At 38.0% G+C, this 24,168-nt stretch overlaps 1 protein-coding gene across 1 annotated transcript; it reads left to right on the plus strand.

The window, feature by feature from the left end:
* Positions 1 to 299: 299 nt before the first annotated feature.
* Positions 300 to 23,105, plus strand: DDX52 (DExD-box helicase 52). Its single transcript, XM_045889356.3, has 15 exons — positions 300 to 430; positions 1,473 to 1,671; positions 4,775 to 4,905; positions 6,493 to 6,678; positions 8,259 to 8,402; positions 9,013 to 9,124; positions 9,982 to 10,054; positions 10,569 to 10,772; positions 13,183 to 13,273; positions 15,936 to 16,058; positions 16,192 to 16,342; positions 16,552 to 16,627; positions 18,137 to 18,208; positions 18,790 to 18,882; positions 21,932 to 23,105. Exons 1-15 carry the CDS (start codon positions 344 to 346, stop codon positions 21,987 to 21,989), a joined length of 1,800 nt encoding a protein of 599 aa, XP_045745312.2. The 5' UTR covers positions 300 to 343; the 3' UTR covers positions 21,990 to 23,105.
* The last annotated feature ends 1,063 nt before the right edge of the window (positions 23,106 to 24,168 follow it).

Genomic DNA, 24,168 nt, shown 5'->3' on the forward strand with positions numbered 1-24,168 from the left:
TAGTTGTTTTATAGCACTTTTCACTTTCGGAAATTATCTTGCTTATTTAACAATATCTTTGTCTCCACTAAAATGTAAGTTTCCTGAGGTGAGGAATCTTAAGGTGTTGTTCACCAAAGTACCCATAAAAGTCTAGAACAGTGCCCGGCATAAGAGGATCTTGATAAACATTTTTGAAAAGAACAGATAATGTCGGGCTATAGGAGGTAAAACGGTTTAATTTCTCGCAGCCGCCAGGCTCCGCCCCCCAGAACCACTTCCGCCCACGGCCCAGCCCCAGACCTTCTGGGGGAGGAAGTTCTCTGCGCAGGCGTCCTGGGACCGCGGTGCTTTCTGGGTAAAGATGGATGCTCACGATCTCTTTCGCCGGCTTGGCGTGGGGGCCAAATTCGACGTGAGACGTTTTTCTGCGGACGCAGCGCGATTCCAGGTACTGTACGCAGGAAAACAGAAGCCCCAGTAACTGAGAGCGCAGGGGCCCGAGAATGATCTGGCTGCTGGGAGAGCCGGCGCTGGGAGACCGCGGCCTGGTCGTGGGGCATGTTCCCTCTTTGCGTTGGGCTCGTGCTCAGACCTATCTGGTCAAGTGCTGCCATCGGAGTGAACTCTTACCATTCATTTGTAGACTTCGGTGGGCCTAGCACAGAAACTCTTCTCCCTCCCTGCTTTTTAGTTTATTCAAAGCACAGTTAGAATCCTTTCAAAAGTAGCTTTTTCTCCGAAACTGGTAGAAAGGAATTTCGAAAACAGAATGAACCCAGAATGAAGAGAACAGATTCTTTCACTCTAGTCTACCCAGGTTGGCTTGGCATGCATACACCTTTAGTGGACATGAGTCTTTTTATTCCTGTAACCTCATGACGTGTTAAGTAACCAGTGAGAAGAGCGACTTAGAAATGGGGACTCTTACATAGTTAAGTAGTGGGTGAATGGTAAATCGGGAGAAGTTAGTTGGGACCCAATTATGGAAAATCTTATCAGCCTTGACATTGAGCAACACGTGTATTTCTCCTTTCTCTGGCGGTAGGTGTAGTTGTTGAGTTTGAACTCTGGAGCCGGATTATTTGGGTCCAAATACTGGATCTGTCACAACTTTTGAGACCTCAAGTTATTTGACATCCTAATGCCTTGATTTTTTTTCATCTGTAATATCGCTATTTACCCCTTAGCATTGTTGGAGGATGAAGTAATTTAATATATATAAGCATGCTTAGAAGTCTGCCTGACAGCATATAGGTGTTATGCTGATGAGCATATAAATGGTAATTACTGTTATGATTATTACTACAGTTAAAAGGTCAGAAAAGTCATCTTGTATTCCATTTGCTCAAACACACTTGCCAGCTCAACAGATACTTGGTGAAAGGATTAAAAAAAGGTGGGGAGTTATTAGACCCACGCCCTTACTGCCAGTACTGCTTGGGTGAAAGCAGTCAGTCAGTAGATTGCATTTTAAATTTTTTGGGTTTTAGGTAGGAAAAAGGAAACATGACTTTGATTCTTCAGAGGTGCTGCACGGACTGGACTTCTTTGGAAACAAGAAGTCTGTCCCAGGTGAGTGTGGAGCATCAAGAACTCATCAGGAGCTTAAAGATGAAGAGAAAAAAGAAGACAGCCTAACTGAAAAGAAGAGGGAACAGAGCAAGAAAAAGAGGAAAATGATGATGTCAGGTTAGTTCTTAGTTTCTTTTTTTTCCTCTTTTTTTTTTTTTCCAGTTACAAAAATAATACAGGCTTAAGGTTACAAATCAGTATACTGTCATTCATTAGTTAATGGCATTCAGGTTGTTTCCAGGTATTTGCCATTACAAATATTGCTACAATAAAAATACTTGTGTATATATCCTTTTGTACAGGTTCTGTTATTTCTGTAATTACCATTCCCAAAGTGGACTCACTGGCTGAAAGGGTATGCACACTTCTTTCTTTGAATAGATAACGAAAAATGACTTCCCACACCTGTGTCAATGCTGGATAGTATTGGTCTTAAATTCTTTGTCAACCTAATGAATGAAACTAATTTCTGTATATATTTTCTTGATAACTGGTGAGGTTGAGCATGTTTTCATATGCTTTAGTGGATATTTACATCTCAGCATTTGTGAATTTTTGGTTCTTACTCTTTGCCTATTTTTCACAGGGTTTTTTTTTTTCTGTACATTAGGGATATATGATCTTTTTCTTGGTTATATCTATTAAGTTTCCTAGCCATTTACCTTTTTCAGTAAAGTAAATACTTACACCTGGTTTTTATTTTATTTATTTATTTATTTTTTTTTTAAAAAGATTTTATTTATTTATTTGACACAGTGAGAACAAGAACACAAGCAGGGCGAGTGGGAGAGGGAGAAGCAGGCTTCCCGCTGAGCAGGGAGCCTGACACGGGGCTCAATCCCAGGACCCTGGGATCACGACCCAAGTGAAAGGCAGACGCTTAACAACTGAGCCACCCAGGCGCCCCATTAGACCTGGTTTTTAAAAGTTATACAGTGGTGAAAAGCAAATTTTCTTCCCACTATTTCTAGTCCCCTATTTCTCCAGAGGCAACTGCTGTTAATCATTTTCTTATGTATTTTTATAAAGATATCTATTCACTATATTTATACCTCCCTTAAAAAACCTGAACAATAGCATACTGTATCTGTTGTTCTATTCTGAACCTTCTCTCCTCCTCCACTTAAAAAATATATATATATATATATATATATATATATGTATGTATGGATGGATATATTTTGGAGATTGTTTGGAATCAGTAGGAAGTGCCCTGCCTTTTTCATTTTAACACAAAATATATCCCATTATACATTCCGTAATTGATTTAACAAGTTCGTTTGTGATGGACATTTAGTTTGTTTCCTCACTTTTGCTATTACAGTGTTGCAATAAATGCCATCCCACTTATCATTGTGTGTATGTGGGTATATCTGATAAATTCTTAGAAATGGAATTTCAGAGTTAACCAATAGGTTTATTTTAAGTTTAGGTATCTTGAAATTGTCCACCAGAAACGTTGTATCAGTAGGAAGTCCACTGCTTTGTTCATTGAATCATAGTATAGTATGCCATTACACATTATAAGGATGTTCCGTAATTGACTTGACAAGTCCACGTGTCAGGGACATTGACTTCGGTTCCACACTTTTGCTGTTACAGTTTTACACATTTTACTTCCCTGACGGCAAGGAAGTTCGATAAAGACTTCCACCAAGAGTAGTTAAAAAAGAAAAAAAAGACCTGCCACAAACTTGGGAAAAGGATTCAACTGTTGGGCAACCAGAAACACTCAGATATGTACTATAATGTAGCACATATGTGGCATAGTACAGAGTAATGCGGCATACCATGTTTTGATTGGACAACTAAATATTTTCTCCCTGAGGTGATCTATAGAATCAATGCAAAACAAACTCAGTTAAAATTTCAGTAGGCTTTTAGGGTAGAAATTGACAAAGGACTTTTTTAAAAAGTTAGACATACACCTACCATATGACCCACCTATTCTATTCCAAGAATTTACCTAAGAGAAAGGAAAAATCTGTGTCCTCACAAAGACTTCTACCAGGTGTTCATAGCACTGTGCTTTTATTTTCAGTAGCCAAAAACTGGAAATGACCCAAATGTCCTTCAATTTATGATCTTAGGATAAGGATCTTAGGATAAACAATTTATATATCCATAAAGTGGAATACTACCTTTAAATAAAAAGTTAACTATTGATACATGCTCCAACGTGGATGAATCTCAAAATAACTATTCTGAGTGAAAGAAGCCAGACTAAATTTAGTACATACTACATGATTCCATTTATATAAAATTCCAGAAAAAGCAAATTGATCTACAGTGACAGAAAGCAGACAGGTGGTTGCTTAGGGATGGAGCAGTGCATTACAAGGGGCCACAAGGAGATTTTGGGTGGTGATGGAAATAAATGTAATGATGATTTAACAGATGTATACATATGTCAAAATTCCTCAAATTGTATAGTTTAAATAAATGCAATTTATTGTATATCAGTGGTACCTCAGTGAAGTGAAAGAACTTTATTTTTATTTTATTTTTTGAAGATTTTATTTTTTTCATTTGAGAGAGAGAGGAAGTGTGAGTGAGGAGGGGCAGAGGGAGAGGGAGAAAGAACCCGAAGCAGACTCCGTACTGAGCGCAGAGCCTGACTCAGGTGTCAATCCACAACCATGATATGACCTGAGCTGAAACCAAGAGTTGGATGCTCAACCAACTGAGCCACCCAGGCGCCCCTCCACATGAACTTTTAAAGTCAGCTAGTCTGGCTTCCAAAACAATCCTGCCATGACTTCCCATTGAACTAATTTTAGTTATAGATTAGTGAGAATTACTATCTTTATATCAGTGACTAGTCCATAAGTACTGTGCTATGTTCATCACTATTAAAAGTGAAATCTATTCTTTCATCATTTATTTTCTAACTGGTTGAATATAGAAGAGCTGGCTACCTTATTGAAATCTCTTACTTAAGTATTTTCAATTTAATCTGTTACTGTTTTCAAGTATACAGTCATCTACATATCACACAGCTGAAATAACTAACGAAAAGAAGAGAATGAGCTTCAGAGCTCTGATTTTACTGACAGAGAACTTGCCTCTCCTTTTTCCAATTGTTATTCCTCCTATTACTTTCTTTTCTCTGTTGTATTAGCTAGTACTTTACTTTTGTTTAACGTGATGCTGTGGCCTGTTTGCTACTCCCAAGAATGTTGCACTTAAAAATCTTTTGATTTTTTAATATATATTTTAGAAATTACTTCTCAAGAAGAAGGTTCTACTATACAGTGGATATCATCTGTGGAAGCGAAGATTGAAGATAAAAAAATTAAAAGAGAAAATAAACTAACTTCAGGAAAGTTGGAGAATCTCAGAAAAGAAAAGGTTAGAAAAATGTCTTAGCCCCAGTTTCTTTTCTGACCTAGTGAATTTTTCCTTGTCCTTGGGTTATTCTCTTGGTAAAAGTGAATATAGTTTTATGAAGATAGAAGATTAATTATATTAGTTTAGATTTCACTCTAATGGAAACTTAAAGTAGGTATTTGTGCTGTGGCTGAAAATTTTAAAGTTTAAAATTCCCCCCCCTTAAAGATTATTTATTTATTTATTTGAGAGAGTGAGCGAGAGAGAGAGAAAGAAGCAGACTCCCCTGCTGAGCAGGGGCTTGATCCTAGGACCCTAGGATCATGAGCTGACCCAAAGGCAGACGCTTAACCAGCTGAGCCACCCAGGCACCCCTAAAGTTTAAAATTCTTGAAAGTATCTTGAAACTTGAACAGGTCAAAAGATTTGTGTGTGTGTGTGTGTGTGTGTTTCTTCTCATATTCTCATATACTATATACTGTGAATTTTTGACCTGTCTAAATTCACATTTGGAGTGAAATTTTTAAAATTCATACCCCCTTTGATAAACATAAAATTTGCTCCCTTTCTCCTCTTTGTTACGCTCACTGGTTTATTTTTTTTTCTTTTAAGATTTTATTTATTTGACAGAGAGAGCACAAGCAGGGGGAGCAGCAGCAAAGAGAGAGGGAGAAGCAGGCTCCTTGCCAAGCAGGGAGCCCAACTCGGGGCTCCATCCCAGGATCCTGGGATCATGACCCGTGACACTCACTGGTTTAGAAAGATTTCCTCTGATAGAGATTTGAGAGTTAGAATTATTATTATTATTTTTTAAGATTTTATTTATTTATTTGAGAGAGAGCACGAGCAGGGTGGAGGGGGAGAGGGAGAGGGAGAAGCAGACTCCCCATTGATCAGGAAGCCCGACTCTGGGCTCCATCCCAGGACCCTGAGATCATGACCTAAGCCAAAGGCGGATGCTTAATGGACTGAGCCACACAGGTGCCCCAAGAGTTAGAATTAAGAAACCTATTTTATACCTTGGGGTGGAGTAGAATACAGAACAAATAACAAATACATCATTGTCATGTCTGCTGCACACCTGCTATGTTGCAGATGGAGAGTATTGTTCAGCTCACTTCAGTAACCCTGAATCCAGCATTTGGCTGTCATTCTCACAGAATGGGAAAACAAACCGAATCAACACCACTTGACTCTGCTTTTGGCCCTCAATTTTAATAAATAGAGTTTAGAATAAATCATCAAAAAGCATTGGCATTTGTGTGCTGTCATATAAAGAAAAAACTAGATGGATTCAATGTCTGCCTTCTAGAAGCTTATATAAAATTATAAGTTACGATTATCATTGTGGCACATTAATATAAATAACCATTACTCATGCCACTGACACATTAATACAAGAAAATGGATAGATAGGTTTTATGGTTACAAAGGTCTTCTGTCTGTGAAAGGGCATGAAGTATATCTAATATCTGTATCTTTTAGGGCTTGGAATTTAACCAGAAAGTTTCACATGTTACTAAAGCTTATCCTAGAAACCGTTACTGTTGCTTTACAACATCTTACAATGTATGTGACAGTCTGTGACCCCTTTATTTCACTTTTCAGATAAACTTCTTCCGGAATAAACACAAAATTCATGTCCAAGGAACTGATCTTCCTGACCCAATTGCTACATTTCAGCAACTTGACCAGGAATATAAAATCAATTCTCGACTGCTTCAGAACATTCTAGACGCAGGCTTCCAGATGCCTACACCAATCCAAATGCAAGCCATTCCAGTTATGCTGCATGTGAGTATTAGAATGCCTCTAACGTTCCTTCCTCTGTGTCTTAGGTCATTCTCTTCCCTGTTTTTGAAGTCTTCCTCTCTACCTTGTCTCTCCCTGTTGAAATCCTTCCTTTGCTTTTAAGGTCCATCTCAAATGCCTGGGCCTCCATATCACTACAATTAGATGTGATCTTTTTCTCTTACCAACACTCTTCCCTCAACCACCAGTTCTCCAAGGTATTTAGTGTCTTTTTTTTTTGGCAACATTTATCTTAAACTTTACCCTATTATATAGTTATATTACTTGTGTATACCTTTTACATTTTACTAGAGTGTAAACCCTCTGAGGATAAGGGCTATGTTCTGTTTATCCATCCATGATTTAGTTTATTATTCCTAGGAACTATTTCAGAAATAGCGAATTCTTGTACATAGGCTGACTTCTTTTTCCCCAGTACTTTTTGTTACTGAAGTATACCTTATATACAATAAAATGCATAGATTGTAAGTTCATAGTTCAATGAATTTCGACAATGCATACACTGTATAACTATCCCCCCCAGCAGAGACGTGTTACATTGCTCTCACCCCAGAAAATTCTGTTGTGCCATTTCCATTCAGTCCACACCTCACTCCTGCCCAGGGAACTGCTGTTCCGATGTTTATTGCCATGTATTAGTTTTGCCTCTTCTATAGAATGTCATATAAGTGGTATCATCCATTATTTATTTTTTAATTTGTGGTTTCTCTCATGCTGTATATTGTTTTTGAGATTCATTCACATTGCATTTATAATTTGTCAGTGAGTAGTATTCTGTTGTTTGAAAGTACCCCAGTTTGTTTATATTCTACTGATAAAGGCATGGGTTAACTTAGAGTTTCGGAAATTAAATTTTTCTGAGGTTTTTTTTTTTTGTCCCTATGAGAGCTGACTTTTTCCCCCATGAAGCCAAAGAATAGGAGTTCCCTTTTCATCCGTACTAGTCCTTTTTGTTTTCTTTGGGAACTGAAGTGAGAATACATTTGAATGATGTTTTTGTCTCACATTATAGTAAATTTGCTTCTGATTTTCATCTAAGATTGTTTCTGTTACAACTTCAGCTTAAAGCTCTAAAAATCATAGTGACGTTTTGAAGACTGTCACCTATAAATTACTGTCACTCAAGTTATTGCCACTTTTTATTTCTTATCTTTAGCCATTCTGTTACTTATTAAAACCATCCCTAGGGATTGAGCAGTACAGATATCAGGGGGAAAAGTTGGTTTTATAATTTTGCTTTGATAAGAGAATTTGATGGGAAAGAAAAATGGAAATAATGGAAATACTTGAGGTTTTGAATTATCTTTGGATTTTAGTTATCCATATTCTTTACCCAAGTCAAATGGTATTTGGTGGCAATGGTCAGAAACTCCTTTGGGGCACTGGTGGCAAGGGTGGATGATGTTAGAAAAGCAAATATGGGAAAAGTTAGACAAGCGGCGGGAAGATGAATGATTACATTCATTATGATTATTTTGTTATTTCTATGGCTGGTTGTATTACTTGACCAGGCTCTGAAAAGTTTATGTACTTACCTTATACTTAATATACCTTGTTTTTAGGGTCGAGAACTTCTGGCTTCTGCTCCTACTGGATCTGGAAAGACTTTGGCTTTTAGCATTCCCATTTTGATGCAACTAAAACAACCCACAAATAAAGGCTTCAGAGCTCTGATTATATCACCAACACGAGAACTTGCCAACCAGGTATGACTTGTAGCTTCGAAAGAGGATGTATTTGGTGTTTGCTTTAGTCATTTCTTATTTGAGGGTAGTAAAATGGTCTCAAAAAGAGTAAGGCCCATGTCTTTTGGCATAGGCAAATATTCTGTACTGTATCTTACTCTGTTCTGTAACTTACTACACATGGGCAAGTTTTTTTGAATCTTTTTATAATTTTCTAAAACAATGATTTAAACATTAATGATGTTTCTTTGGCAAATGCTCTAAGATCTTTTAAGGTGAGGCTACTGGAATATATAGTCCCTCTCTAAAATGTATTTTTTCACCTAGAAAAATTAAACCTCATCTCAGTTTTTGAGAAAGAAAAACTACACAGTGACCTGCTCCACGCTTCCAAGGTGCTTAATAGAAAATATATGCCAAGCATGAGATAGTTTTCTAATAGCACTGTATTCCAAAAACAGTATGTAGCAGATTGCAAAATGCTGAGATTCCAGGTTAATGCACATATTTTTATGGGTTTAATTTCAGTTATTCATGGGCTGGTAATAGGTTTATTTTAATAATGTAAACAAGACTATACATCTTATCTAAGTATCTTAGCAGCTAATATTTTTGTCATTTGCCATTTCAGATTCACAGAGAATTAGTAAAAATCTCGGAGGGAACAGGATTCAGGATACACATGATCCACAAAGCGGCAGTGGCAGCCAAGAAATTTGGACCTAAATCATCTAAGAAGTTTGGTAAGGGACTCATGCTTGAGATATAGAGCATATAAGGGATTTGCAAATTACAAATATCCTTAACTGCCACCTAAGAGTTCTTAAAAGTGTAGTCGTACACACAATTAGTTTGGTTTTTAGAGAAACTGAAAGAGATTTCTCCACTCCCACTCGGTACTTATATAAATATATACCAGTGATTCTCATCCAGAGGCAGTTTTGCCCCCCACCTCACCTTCCACCCCAGGGACATTTGGCAATATCTGGAGACATTTTAAGTTGTCAAAACTGGAGTGCTACTAACCTATGGTAGGTAGAGGTAACAGCATCCCACAATGCACAAGACAGTCCCCTACAACAAAATGTTATCTGAACCAAAATGGCGGTACTGCTAAGGCTGAGAAACCCTGCTTTATACTGTTGATTTTTAATCTGCCATGGAAATACTCTGCAGATTAGAATGGCTTACATCCCTACCCTATATCAGTCAGAAAATCAGCTTTAACCTGTCTTTAATTTTGAGCTTCTGAGTAAAATTTCATTTAAAGAAAGGATTTTCCCAAAAAACAAAACTAAATATTTGAAAATAACAGTTGGCTTATAGTGTTCTTGCCTCTTAGAAGTTGAGAAGGCAGATCAAACATAATAAAAGGAAAAGTAAGCATATAGTAGTTTATGCTATCGTGGATTAAAAAATACATATATTAGCTTACAAATAAGAAAGAACTTTTGTGGCGTTGGTGTAGTAAGATAGCAAGTATAACCTCCCCCTCCTCTCCCCTCTTCAGGTTCTTCACTGAAATTCAGGAGGCTTAATTCCCTTGTTTAAGAGAGATGAATCTTGCTTTTGCAATTTGTATCATTTGTTTTTCCTATAGATATTCTTGTGACTACTCCAAATCGACTAATCTATTTATTAAAGCAAGATCCTCCAGGAATAGATTTAACAAGGTACAGATAATATTTTAATCTCTTCTGTGTGTATTTTCATTTAGTTGATTCTATTTTGCCCTTGACTGCTTGTCTTATGGCCCGTTGGATCTTGCTTTCTGCCAGCTTTCAGTCAGTGTTGGTGCTGAGAATAATAGTTTTCATTAGACTCGTAGGAAAGTAACTGTCTGGTCTGGAAGAAAGTTACAGATTCTGATAAGCAGTTAGTATAGAATTCCCCTAGATGTTTTCACTTCTTTCAGCAATGGTGATGGAGTTTATAAGGTTTATGTGAAGCTCTGTTGTTGCTAATGGAACCTCATGTCTTTGAGGTTAAAGGAATAGGACATTGCTTAATGTTTATCTTGTTTTTACCTTTTTCCTGCTGAGTTTTCTTTTACCTTTTTCTGGTATGATGTGTGGATCTGAGAAGTACCATGATGGTTTGACTGGTTCATGTGTCCCCACAGTTTAGTGAAGTGTCTTGGATCTTCCATCCAGTTCAGTACCCACAAGATGTTTTGTTATTTCTCAGTGTTGAGTGGCTGGTAGTAGATGAATCAGACAAACTGTTTGAAGATGGCAAAACTGGGTTCAGAGACCAACTGGCTTCCATTTTCCTGGCCTGCATATCTCCTAAGGTCAGAAGAGCTATGTTCAGTGCAACTTTTGCATATGATGTTGAGCAGTGGTGCAAACTCAACCTGGACAATGTCATTACTGTATCCATTGGAGCAAGGTAATTGTTCTTCTTTGTTATCCCTCTGACTTTTTTTTTAATACAAGTCCGTTTGTTTTTGTTTTTTTTTTTTAAAGACTCGAGATAGGTTGTTTGGCCTTAGATTAAAAACAGGGAGAGTTTTACTGAAGGACATGTATTCTTTAAAGTCAAGATTGAGTAAGGATTTTCTATTTTATTTTATTTTATTTATTTTTTAGAGAGAAAGGTAAGGGGGAGGGGCAGAGGGAGAGGGAGAGAGAGAGTCTTAAGTAGGCTCCATGCCCACTACAGAACCTGACATGGGGCTTAATCTTAAAACCCTGAGATCGTGACTTGAGCCGAAATCAAGAGTCGGACACTTAACTGACTGAGCCACCCAGGCGCCCCAAGGATTTTCTATTTTAGAATAATCCAAAGGGAGATTCTCGAATTATCATATTAGTATTTCTGTCATTATTTTTTCAGTTGATTTTTCCCATCTATCCATAAAGTGTGAAAGGAGCTTTATAGCCACCCAGAGGATTTAGTTTCTTTGATGGCTTAAGTAGGACCATAGGGCCACTTGATTTATAATCCTTTTAAAAAATATTAGGGGAAGCATTTTATATTAAATGAATGTGCACTAGTAGAAAAATGTTTTAGGAAATTGTAATATAGACACGTGATAGAATATTATGTGACCCATGAAATGATAAGTATGAAGACTATAGCTATATGAAAAAGTGCTTGGGGGCACCTGGGTGGCTCAGTCGGTTAAGTGTCTGCCTTCAGCTCGGGTCATGATCCCAGGGTCCTAGGATTGAGCCCATGTCGGGCTCCCTGCTCAGCAGGGAGCCTGCTTCTCCCTCTACCTCTATGTTCCTTCTCTCTCTCTCTTAAGTAAATATATTTTTTTTTTAAAAAGTGCTTGAATACCATATTAAGTAAAATAGAAGCCAAATGGAACAATAAAAAATACTTTAAACTTAAAAACTTCTGTTTATAAAAAGAAAGAACAAATACACCATAAATATAAAGGCAGAAAACAGAAGGGAGGGGTGCCTGGGTGGCTCAGCGGGAAGCCTGCTTCTCCCTCTCCCACTCCCCCTGCTTGTGTTCCCTCTCTCGCTTTGTCTCTCTCTGTCAAATAAATAAGATCTTTTTAAAAAAGAAAAGAAAACAGAAGGGAAAAAATATTTATGATGCAGTGTAATGTACTACAGCAACTTTTTTTTTTTTTAAGATTTTATTTATTTGAGAGAGAGCACAGAGAGACGGGGAGGAGGATCAGAGGGAAAGGGAGAAGCAGACGCCCTGCTGAGCAGGGAGCCTGACATGGGGCTCAATCCCAAGACCCTGGGATCATGACCTGAGCAAAAGGCAGACACTTAACCGACTGAGCCACCCAGGCGCCCCTCTACTACAGTATCTTATTAGTGTTTATAAAGCCTTTTAAGGCTCACCCCCGTCTATAAAAAAGCTCTTCTGAATCGTTAAGAGAAAAAGCTCAGACCTGTAATAACCTTAAAAAGTTATCATTATTTTATCCAGTAATTTTATTTTTAGAAATTTTTGTATGTAAATAATTAGATACATGAAAATTTATGATTAGGCTACAATAAAATGTCACAATTTATTCTAAAATGGTAGAATTGTAGACAATTTGTTTTACTGTTTACATTTTTCCCTATTTTTCAAATTTTCTTTAGATAACTTTTTTTTTTAAGATTTTATTTATTTATTTGACAGAGAGAGACAGCGAGAGAGGGAACACAAGCAGGGGGAGTAGGAGAGGGAGAAGCAGGCTTCCAGCTGAGCAGGGAGCCCAATGCAGGGCTCGATCCCAGGACCCTGGGATCATGACCAGAGCTGAAGGCAGACACTTAACGACTGAGCCACCCAGGCGCCCCTAGATAACATTTTTATAATTAGAATAAAACATTTAAAAATAACTTTGGGGGGCACCTGGATGGCTCAGTCAGTTGGGCATCTGGTTCTTGGTTTCAGCTTGGGTTGTGGTCTCAGGGTCGTGGGGTCAAGCCCCGAGTCAGGCTCCATGTGGAGTCTGCTTGTCCCTTTCCCTTTGCTCCTCCCCTGCGCATGCACGCACGTTCTCTCTCTCAAATAAATAAAATCTTTTCAAAAACAAATGAAAAATAAAAATAACTTTGGGGCATCTGCCTGGCTCAGTCGGAAGAGCATGCGACTCTTGATCCCAGGGTGATGAGTTCAAGCCCCATGTTGGGTGTAGAGATTACGTGAATAAATTAAACTTCAAAATAAATAAATAACTTTGTCTTCATATTAAAGTATAAATAATTAAATGCTTATATTGACAATGGAAAACTTGATTCTGTTGGGGTTAAATGTAAATTTTTTCATTTATTTAGAATTCGGGGGAAAAGCAAAAATTGGCTCTTGCAATCTACAAGGTATGTTTTCTTTTCAGGAATTCTGCAGTAGAGACTGTAGAACAAGAGCTTCTCTTTGTTGGGTCTGAGACTGGGAAACTTCTGGCCATGAGAGAACTTGTTAAAAAGGTATATTTGGGCTATCTTCTTGAATTTTGATGAAGTTCATCAAATCTTTTTTTTTTTTTTAAGATTTTATTTATTTATTTGCCAGAGAGAGACACAGCAAGAGAGGGAACACAAGCAGGGGAAGTGGGAGAGGGAGAGGGAGAAGCAGGCTTCCCACTGAGCAGGGAGCCTAATGCAGGGCTTGATCCCAGGACCCTGGGATCATGACCTGAACCAAAGGCAGACGCTTAACGACTGAGCCACCCAGGCACCCAGGTTCATCAAATCTTATATGACTGGTGGGAGGCCGAGCACTATTTCTGTGTCATACTTAGTAATCTAGTGGTAAATTCTTAAGCACATTGAGTCAACTGTTGTCCTGAGCAGGGAGGCTCACCACTTAGATTAGATTAAGTTTTCTGTTCCCAGCTCAGGGTGGGCTAGGAAAAGACCTACCTGATGCCCTAAAAGTCTCCTTTTTCCACATGTACATCTGTTTTTCATCTCCCCCCATCCCTCTGCTGGTTTCTTCTAGAACTCTAGGAGCATTGTAGAATGAGTAGGACACTGAGTGTGGTTTTCTGGGTTTTTTTTGTTTTGTTTTTTTTTTAAGATTTTTTTTTATTATTTATTTATTTGTGAGAGAGAATGAGAGACAGAGACCACGAGAGGGAGGAGGGTCAGAGGGAGAAGCAGACTCCCCGCTGAGCAGGGAGCCCAATGCGGGACTTGATCCCGGGACTCCAGGATCATGACCTGAGCCGAAGGCAGTCGCTTAACCGACTGAGCCACCCAGGCGCCCGTGGTTTTCTGTTTTTATCCTTTCAGTAAATATTGAGTAGAAGCCATAATTTAAAAGTTAACTGTGAGGGGTTAGGGCAGGGGAAAATAAAACAAATAGAAATCTTAAGCCCTGCCCCTAGAATTTAGTCTTTTTTTAGGGGAAATATCTTAGATATAGACTTGTGTAAGATAGTTTGCAGTAAAGTGTCATAAAAGGCTATAGAGTGTTTTTCTTAAGCACCCATGTAGTCATAATGGGGCCAAGAGGGAGAGTTGAATTGGTTGGGGAAAGCCTTATGGGGGAAATGCTACTAATTTGGTCCTTGGAAAGATCTGTGAGATAAAAGGGCAAGGGAAGTTGATGGTTGGAGGAGCGGCTGGAGTAGTCTAAGCAGTGGAGGGGAACACAGTGGGTTTAGAGACTTATGAAGAGATTACCTATTTTTTTTTTAAGATTTTATTTATTTATTTGACAGAGAGAGAGACAGCGAGAGAGGGAACACAAGCAGGGGGAGTGGGAGAGGGAGAAGCAGGCTTCCCCGCGGAGCAGGGAGCCCGATGCGGGGCTCGATCCCAGGACCCTGGGATCATGACCTGAGCTGAAGGCAGACGCTTAACGACTGAGCCACCCAGGTGCCCCAAGAGATTACCAATTTAAGGCAAAGAGTTTATGGTGAGAATTAAAGAAGATCAGGTTGGACAGGAAGGTTGGGGTCACCTTAAGAGAAACCACTGGACATTTGAAGAATTTTAAGGAAAATTACTTAAATTACTTGTAATGGCAAGAGACTGAAAGTAAAGAAATCAGTAGGTTGTTAAATTAGGCTGGTCAGAGATGAGGAGGAAATAAATGAGAGAAATGAGGGTGACAGCCTCAATGGTGGAATGTTAAGAATAGTTAGAGGGTGAAAGGGAAAGGTGTTTGCAGGTACCTAGTGACTACAGAAGTGGTTAAGAGTTTGAACTTTGGAGCCAGACTACCTGAATTGGAATTCTAGCTTTAGGCAAATTAACCTCACAGCTTCCTCATCTGCAAGATGGAAATGATAATATCTCATAGAATTGTTTTAGTATTAATGACTTGATACAAACATAGTACTTAGAATAGTGCTCAGCACACCATGCCATGCACATTCGTTTCATTACTATTCTGAAAGGTATCATTTGGCACTAGGAATTTTAAGGTTTTCACATGGATATTCACATGGAGATTATATATCAGGGATTTCTAGCCATGTATGAGCTTAGGAGGTCTGTGAACCCTCTGAAGTTGTTAGATTTTGTGTGAATGCATGGTTGCCTATTAGAAAGCTTCACAGCTTTATTAGATTTCAGAAGGGGAGATTATGAACCAAAATAAAAAGGTAAAGCCCTAATAGGGCAATTGAAAATAGAGAAAGCTGGTTTGAGAGAGAGGTGGGGTTTGATGATAGAAATGTAAAAATCATCTGCTTAGAGTGAGTAGTTGATAACTGAGAATATATTTAACATAAGATAATGACTATACTGAGAAAACTGAGAACCAAAGACTGAGCTTTGGAGGAATACCCACAATTAGGATAAACAGTGAATTAATAAAAGTTACTGCATTTTAGCAGAATTTAAAAATCTGAGCACAGAAGCCAAGAGATGATTGTTCTAGGGAGTGGGTATCTATCATTATAGGAAGGTAAAGGGGATTAATTAGACATGATTGTTGGAATTAGCAAGATGGAAATTAGAGTTCAAGTTGAGAAGAGAATGGATGGTGAAGAAGATGGAGGCAGATACTAATCTGAGAAATTTGGCAATAAAAAGTACACTGAATTGGGTTCTTTTATGAACTAAAATCATATGAAATACTGCTACTGTATTCTTGATTATGGGTTATATGTGCTGATTTTTGCCTTTTCTCTTTTAGGGTTTCAATCCACCTGTTCTTGTTTTTGTTCAGTCCATTGAAAGGGCTAAAGAACTTTTTCATGAGCTCATATATGAAGGTATTAATGTAGATGTTATTCATGCAGACAGAACACAGCAACAGGTAAAGTCAAGTGTATACTTTCAAAATGATAAAGAACTACTTAACTTTAAAATATTGGCATGAAATTTATAAAGTACTTGTTTTCTGTTCCTAGAGTGGTACTAAAACATTTAACATGTGTTTTATTAACTAGAGAGATAACACAGTCCACAGCTTCCGAGCTGGAAAAATCTGGGTTCTTATTTGTACAGCCTTGCTGGCCCGAGGGATTGATTTTAAAGGTGTGAACTTGGTGATCAACTATGACTTCCCAACCAGTTCAGTGGAATACATCCACAGGATAGGTGAGTTGTCTCTCCTGCTGCTACCCCTCTGCCCCCCACAACCCCTGCCACCCCCGGGCACTACTCGTCTGTCTTGCGCCTACTCCTTCCCTTCAAACATGCTCATTTTGTAGTGCTCATTTTAGTGAAAAGCCAGTGACTTGTACGTGAATCTTGAAGTTCCCTTTCCCCAGAAAAGTGGTTTTGTTTGTTTTTTTTTTTTCTTTTAGGTCGAACTGGAAGAGCGGGGCATAAAGGAAAAGCTGTTACATTTTTCACTGAAGATGATAAACCATTATTAAGAAGGTAAATTAGGAAAAATAACTTAGTATTAAGGTGGCAGGACTGCTTCATTATTCTTGCATGCACACACAATCAACAGATAATTACAAAATGGCCAGGTCCCAAATACGGTCATGGCATTAGTCAACCAGGTTTTAGCCATGACAAAAGGAAAAATGATCAAAGGGCTTTGTTTTTGCATTTTCATTATTAGAATTTGGAAGTATTCATAATGGAATATTCATTATTAAATTTCAAACTCACAGGATTCTCCCAGTAGCCATTGGTTGGTATTACTCACAATGTAATAGTGAAGTTTTTGGATTGGTGAATAAAGTTAACCCCTGAGTCTCTTCAGCCCAGTCGAAATTATCTCTTACCATGATGCACCCTTCCCTTAACTCTTATGGGCAGATGGAGTTTTATATTTAGTCCTGGGAAAAACCGTTTCAGTAACACACTCCCAATATTATTCAATTGTAGCTCTTTGAAGCCTGGGTAACACATGCACTTTTAGAATCTTGGGTCTTAATTTAGCCCAGCATCATAGATCTTAAAATAAAATCTGAGTTTCTTACATTTTGGCTGCCTACAGTAATTTTAGACTGATAATAGCACTTTGCATTTCTAACAAATGAAATTGAGTTATGGCCAGAGGCAGTTTGTACTTTGATGTGTTTATCAGTTTTGGCAAAGATTTTGATTTGTGCCTTCTGAACCTTGGCTTTGTCAGCCTTGGATATACTTTGAGCAGACTTTTACACGTTCATGTGTAGGGGAGTCTATTCCAAAAGCCTAAATTCACCTACATCTCCTCAGTTAACTCCAAGCATGTGAATTTCATGACCTCCATGTCAGTATAACCATGCCTCTCAGTTTTCCATCCAGGCAAGGGGGATAATAATAGTGTTTCATTAGTAAAGGGTTGTTGTGTGGATTTGGATTGAAGAAGTCACTACATGTGAAAAGCCCAAGACAGTGCCAAGTGCATAGTAAGCACTATCATCTAATAAATTCTAGTCAGTGTCCTCATCCAAGATTGGGTTAGTAGCTTTTCAGGGCTTGGTAAATGTTGGGGAGAAATGGCTGCTAGATAAAAATTACTCATCGGCGCATGGATTTCAGTCCAGCAGACAGTTCTCTCAGCAATCCTGCGTGCTTACATCTGGTGATCATTTATAACAGAACGCTGTCCCAGGGGCGCCTGGGTGGCTCAGTCGTTAAGCGTCTGTCTTCGGCTCAGGTCATGATCCCAGGGTCCTGGGATTGAGTCCCACATCGGGCTCCCTACTCAGCGGGAAGCCTGCTTCTCCCTCTCTCACTCCCCCTGCTTGTGTTCCCTCTCTCGCTGTCTCTCTCTCTGTCAAATAAATAAATAAATAATCTTAAAAAAAAAAAACCAAACCAGAACGCTGTCCTGGATTACTTTCTTGTGGGTGTAGTTTTCATTCCTCTCAAATTGTGCAGAGGGTTTAAGTACATAAACATCAATTTGACTAGATACAAATTTATGTTTATGGGTTCCTTTTTCAGCGTTGCCAATGTTATACAGCAGGCCGGATGTCCTGTGCCAGAATACATAAAAGGTTTCCAAAAACTACTAAGGTACAATCTTGAATTTGCCTAGATGATCTCTCTCTCTCTCTCTCTCCCTCTCCCTCTATCCCTCCGTATGCATTCTTGCTTTCACACTCTTAAAACTACAGTTCTAGCAATACTACTAGTTTTAGGAATTCTAAGATAAAAATTTTCCTTTTTAAATATCTGTGAATATGTTCTTTCCTTATCAGTTTTTTCATTCTTGAAATGCTAATCAGATTTTTAAAAAATTATTCAATGTAAGTGAAATATGCTTAGAATTTATTTTAGTCCATAAAACTGGTAAAAAGCAGTTAATTGCCCCAAGTGGAACTTCAGTGCTTGTTGGCACAGGATATAAGTGTGACTCAGGACATATTTTAATCAGTGCCTTTTTAAAAAATTGATCAAATTTATCATCCCTTTGGGTTATCTCTCTAAATGCTACTGGGTAATTTAGCATTTTAAAGTGGATATAGTGTCACCACAAACCATAAGTAGATTAAAAAGTGAATTTTTGTGATCAAGAATCAAAACTAGTTTTAGCTTAAGCTGTTTTCAATTAAGTTCTACTGAATTTCATTCCTTTCTCTTTTTATAACTTTCAGCAAACAAAAGAAAAAGATGATTAAGAAGCCATTGGAAAGGGAGAGCATTAGTACAACTCCAAAATATTTCTTAGAAAAAGCTAAGAATAAACGGTAAGTATATGATGACTGTTCAACTGTCATATGGTTTTAGTAGGCATTATTTCTCCTTAGGATAAATTTTTCGAGGTAGAATTGATAGGTTCAGTCAGTTATAGAATGTAATGAAAGTAATGTATTTTAGGTTGCCTGTGATTTGGGAACTTGGATGATTCAATCTCAGAATTTTTCTCTATCTGTATATTAATGATCTGGTTTTTTCCATCTTTGAAAGAATGATTTCAGTTCACTTTGAATTAGAACTGCACTGCCCACCACCTCCACACAGCCTACTTCAGGACATACTGCTGAGGCAGTGAGGGCTGTTGACTCACATTGATGGAATCTTCCCTGAAGGCTCCCTATTCTAGGCAGGATTTCAGTATAATCTTAGGCTTATGCTGAAGCACCTTGTAACACCTCTAAAAAGTATGACTTGAATAAATTTGTAGTAGTTTAGCTGAGTTTTAGGACGATGTTCAAGCATTGTTGTTTTGTTTTAGTATATACACAGGACTACCTTTTGATAGGGGTAATCAAGACTGTGCTAACCTCTACTACTCTTTACACTATTTAAGGAAAATGACACTCTTCAAATTCTACCGGTACCCGTTTATATCTAATATATATAAAATGTAGGCATTTACCAAGGACCTTTTCTCCTGCCAGGTGCTTGGGTATGTGAATGAATGTAAAATGAGACCCCTTTCCTAGTATACATTAAAAAACATTAGAGAATAATTTTTAAATAAAATAGAAGTTTGGAGAGGACAAATACTCTGAATTGGTGTAGTTACAAAAAGCTTCAAGGAGCTGGAACTATCTTTAAGGACAGGCAAAATTTAGGCATATGGAAGGGACAAGGTGAACAAAGGCAAGAAGACTGGCATGCTTTCCATCTAAGTGGAACAAGAGTCTTACTTGACATTTTGTATTGACTGTGAGAAGTATAATGTTAAGTTCAAGGATGTAGAGTGTACACAGTGTCCCAAAGTTTTAGTGCAGTTTTAACCTTTAATAACTTGGGAAGAATAAATGCAACAAACTTAACAAAAGTATCATTTGAAAGCTTAAAACATTTATTTATTTATTTTTGGATGTTATGTACTCTTTTTTTAAAATTTTTTATTGTTACGTTAATCACCATACATTACATCCTTAGTTTTAGATGTAGTGTTCCAGGATTCATAAAACATTTTATTTGTATCTGTACGTACTCATTTTTGTTAGTTCTTAGTATTAACACTTTTTATTTGAATTTTTTGTGGTAATAGTTTCTGGCTGACACTTAAACCAGTGGATTGGTAGAGATGGTCACCCTGCTTGGCCACCTTGGTTACCTGATCTATTAGACTTTTTCTTGTAGCTGTATCAGAACTGTTGTGTATGCATCAGAACATTATTCTGTGGGTGAACTTAAAGCTAGAATTAGAAATGTAATCTCTTCAGGCACTGAGCAGCAGCTGATGAAAATTTTAACAAAAAGTCAGAAATCACATATAGTATTAAGATGGTGGCTGTGTTGAATTTTAATAAGAAACATAATATTTTAAAGAATTATACTTTGGGGGCACCTGGGTGGCTCAGTTGTTGGGCGTCTGCCTTCGGCTCGGGTCATGATCCTGGGGTCCTAAGATCGAGCCCCGCATCGGGCTCCCTGCTCCGCGGGAGGCCTGCTTCTCCCTCTCCCACTCCCACTGCTTGTGTTCCTGCTCTCGCTGTGTCTCTCTCTGTCAAATAAATAAAATCTTTTAAAAATAATAATAATAATTATACTTTGGATGTTGATTTTATATGTTTGTAGCATTTACACTTGAGGTGTTAAAACTTAGCTGCACTGAGACTTCGAGGACACTTGATATAAATCTTGTCACCTAAGCCCCCCATTTAAGATGCTGTGGTCATGTCCATTGTTTCACTTTTCTTTTTAAAGATTTTATTTATTTGACAGATAGACACATAGTGAGAGAGGGAACACGAGCAGGGGGCGTAGGAGAGGGAGAAGCAGGCTTCCCACCAAGCAGGGAGCCTGATGTGGGGCTCGATCCCAGGACCCTGGGACCATGACCTGAGCCAAAGGCAGACGCTTAACGACTGAGCCACCCAGGCGCCCTGTCCATTGTTTCACATTTAAAAGCCATCCTCCTTAATAGAGCATGTAAACAACACCTGATCCAACTCCAGCTTACCTTTTTACTCTAGGTGTTCCTTTAATGATCCCACACCTTGCTGAGAACTCTGAAGTCCATATATCCAGGCCCAGCTTTCCATATAAACCTGAATCCTCTTGCCTAGTGGACCTCACATCAGGCACTACAAACTGAGCCTGGTAGAGTGGAGGGAAAAATTGGATTTGGAGTCCGAAGGATTGGCTCTCATACCACCTTTTCCTGTGTGACTTTGGACAAGTCACTTCCCCCTGTATATGATAGAAATAAGTATGTAAGTCATGCCAACTCTGCTACTCAAAGTTGGTTGAGGATTAAATAAGTTAATATACATCCAGGAACTTTGCATTACTAAACTGTAGAGTGCAAACATTGGTTATTTTCTCCCCAAATTTTTCCTTTTCCTCTGTTAACTTAATTGATGGGCATTCACCAAACTCTAAAATCAGACTGTCAGGGTTCATATCTAACATTTATTATCAGTGTGTGATGATCAGCAAGTTATTCAACCATTCTGCCTCATTTTCCTCATCTGTAAAATGAGGGTAATATTAGAATCTTCTTCGTAAGTTAGGAATATTATCTGAGCTGATACATACAAAGCACTTATAACAGTATCTAGCACTTAATCAGTGTGAACTCTTAACTATTAGTAATGTCAGAGTCAGACTCCATCTTTTATACTATGTTGTAGTGTAGTTTACGATGATGTTTCTGTCTCACTTAGGTGATTTTGGTTTCCTAAAGGGCAGAAACCATGTCTTATGCATCCTTGTGTTCCTAGTGCCTCGTATACTTGATTATACAGGTTTCAAGAAATGTTTGTTAAACTGGCAGAGTTTTAGAGAGTACATATATCTAGAATTTTGGATTCAACTTTAATTTTCTTGTCACAGGAAAAAGGTCACTGGTCAGAACAGCAAGAAGAAAGTAGCTCTTGAAGACAAAAGTTAAAAACAGACTTTTTAAAAGACTGTATCAGAAATGGAATTTTATGATCCCAGCATGAATGTTTTCATGAAATACTTCAAATCCTGTAATCACCTGTAACATTTGAAATCAACTACAAGAACGTGGGACTGATGAAAAATGATCCTGAACTATCAGTGCATCATGTCAAATTTCAATTTGTAGGTGACTTTTAAATGATTACACAATGGAAATAACGTTCATTCACATTTCTGTGGTGTGAATCCAGAGAGATACTTCTTATAGAAGAACAAAAGCTTATGCTAAAATTAACAACACCCAAATGTGGTGAACTCTTAAGGATTTTTTCCTTCAGTGTGAAGGAAGGTGTGATGTATGCTGTGGTGGGGCATCTGGAACCAAATTTCAAAATAAAGCCTTGAGATTAAATGCCCCTTTTCACCACCACTCCCCCCCCCCTTTTTTTTTGAATGGACAAGAAGCAGCACAGGCTGTCTACCAAGAAGAGACCTATTGCTCTCTTTATTTTACTATTTCTTAATTTGTTGATGGCCTTTTGTGGTAATGAGCCACAACAAAGAGCCTCTTCTGTGACTTGTTACTCAAGTTCCCTAGGATTTTAAATTCTTTGGTCTATTAAATATCCTTATACCTCATTGGTAAAAGCTCATGCCTTACCTGTCATAATGTTGCAGCTACAAGATTATGGTCAGCCTCCCTCTTTCTTCCATTTTCCATCATTTAATCATGCTCCCCGTCTCTTTCCATTCAAGATGACTTTGCGTGAAAACTGATAAACACTTTATCCTGATAAGGAAGAATGTTTTTGTTACTTGATATACCTGTGGCTGCATTCTCTTACAGCTTGTCTTTCCTGAGGCTTTACGGCCCTGCATCCATTTAGGAGACAGGTCTCTGCCAAAGGTAAAGAGTCAAGCTTATACAGTGATGGAGACTATTCACTATTAGCAGATTTTTCTTAGTTGCTAGTTTTTGTACAGTTGGAATAAAAAATTGACTTCATATATGTAAGGTACTTACAATGGCACCTGACATGAAGGTAGTTATTACAGTACTACTACAATACTGTAATGTAAATAATCTTAGCAGCATTTGAATTAAACATATTAATTTCCTTTATTCTCAGTCTTTTATTCTAATGTCAGGACAGATAGACTCCAACTTGAATATTTTAAATGAGACAAATTGTTCATCTTCAGAATTTATGTAAATGGAGACCGTATGCTACAAGGTACAAAAAATACATACAAGCATGTGATCTTTTTTTTTGTTCTTGCAAACAGATTCTTGGCTCTATATATCCTGGAGGTAGTTGTGATGGTGCCACCTATTGCCAACTCTATGACTTTGAATAGGTTCTTTAATTTCTCAGAGCTTTGGTTTTTTTATGTATGAGATTGGGGGTAATACCAACTATGTCTCAGTATTGGAAGTGCCTAGCTCTGTGCCTGACACGTTATATATTAATGCCAAATACTCCTTAAACAAACATGATATATTTGGTTAGGAATACAAGGCCTAATAACACCGTCTATGCCCTTAGAGTGTAGTGGTGGGTATAGAGTAAAGGAACAAATAGTGTGGCAGGCAAATGCTGTGTTATACATAAGGCCAAGATGCTGAAGCATCAGAGGATGGCATCTAATGTCATGGAAGGCTGACCTCCTGTGCTGAGTCTAGCAAATGTAGGAATCCACAGGCAAAGGAGAACAAAGTATCCTGGCAGAAACGAGATCACATCTTCTATGATCCTGATATACCCCCTTCATTTGACTTTATTTTCTCTTTTTAGTATTTCCTCCTGTGTAACTACCCATCCTTAAATAACAGTGGCTATATACACCAGTATTAACTTGGTTTGTCAATGGATTAATACCGAATTTAGCACTTTTATATCTGTTGGGACTATATGCTACACAAATTTCAGTTTCACCTAAAGAAGAAGAGAAATGAAATTAGTAGACCGTTATGAAAAGAGAATACATGATAACAATAGCTGCGCTAGTGAAATGAGTAAGGACTTTTATGTGTAACACCTGGGTTTGAATCCTGGTCCTGCTGAGTTGCAACTCTATGACCTAGGCAAATTACAACTTCTTTTGACCTTAAGTTTTCTCATCTGCAAAATGCCGATACTAACTCTTAGGGACACTGAAGACTTGAAAAAATTCAGTAAGGTTCC

The sequence above is a fragment of the Mirounga angustirostris genome, unplaced genomic scaffold, assembly GCF_029215605.1.
Source record: "Mirounga angustirostris isolate CCGP_5_RB_7025 unplaced genomic scaffold, mMirAng1.0.hap1 SCAF_17, whole genome shotgun sequence".
NCBI lineage: Eukaryota > Metazoa > Chordata > Mammalia > Carnivora > Phocidae > Mirounga > Mirounga angustirostris.

Bases quoted from the DNA above. Each gene is read 5' to 3' on its own strand.
- DDX52 (XM_045889356.3), top strand. From the start codon at position 344: ATGGATGCTCACGATCTCTTTCGCCGGCTTGGCGTGGGGGCCAAATTC. The intron at 13,274-15,935 runs GTATATTTGGGC...TTTCTCTTTTAG, and splicing joins TGAGAGAACTTGTTAAAAAG to GGTTTCAATCCACCTGTTCT. The intron at 16,628-18,136 runs GTAAATTAGGAA...TTCCTTTTTCAG, and splicing joins GATAAACCATTATTAAGAAG to CGTTGCCAATGTTATACAGC.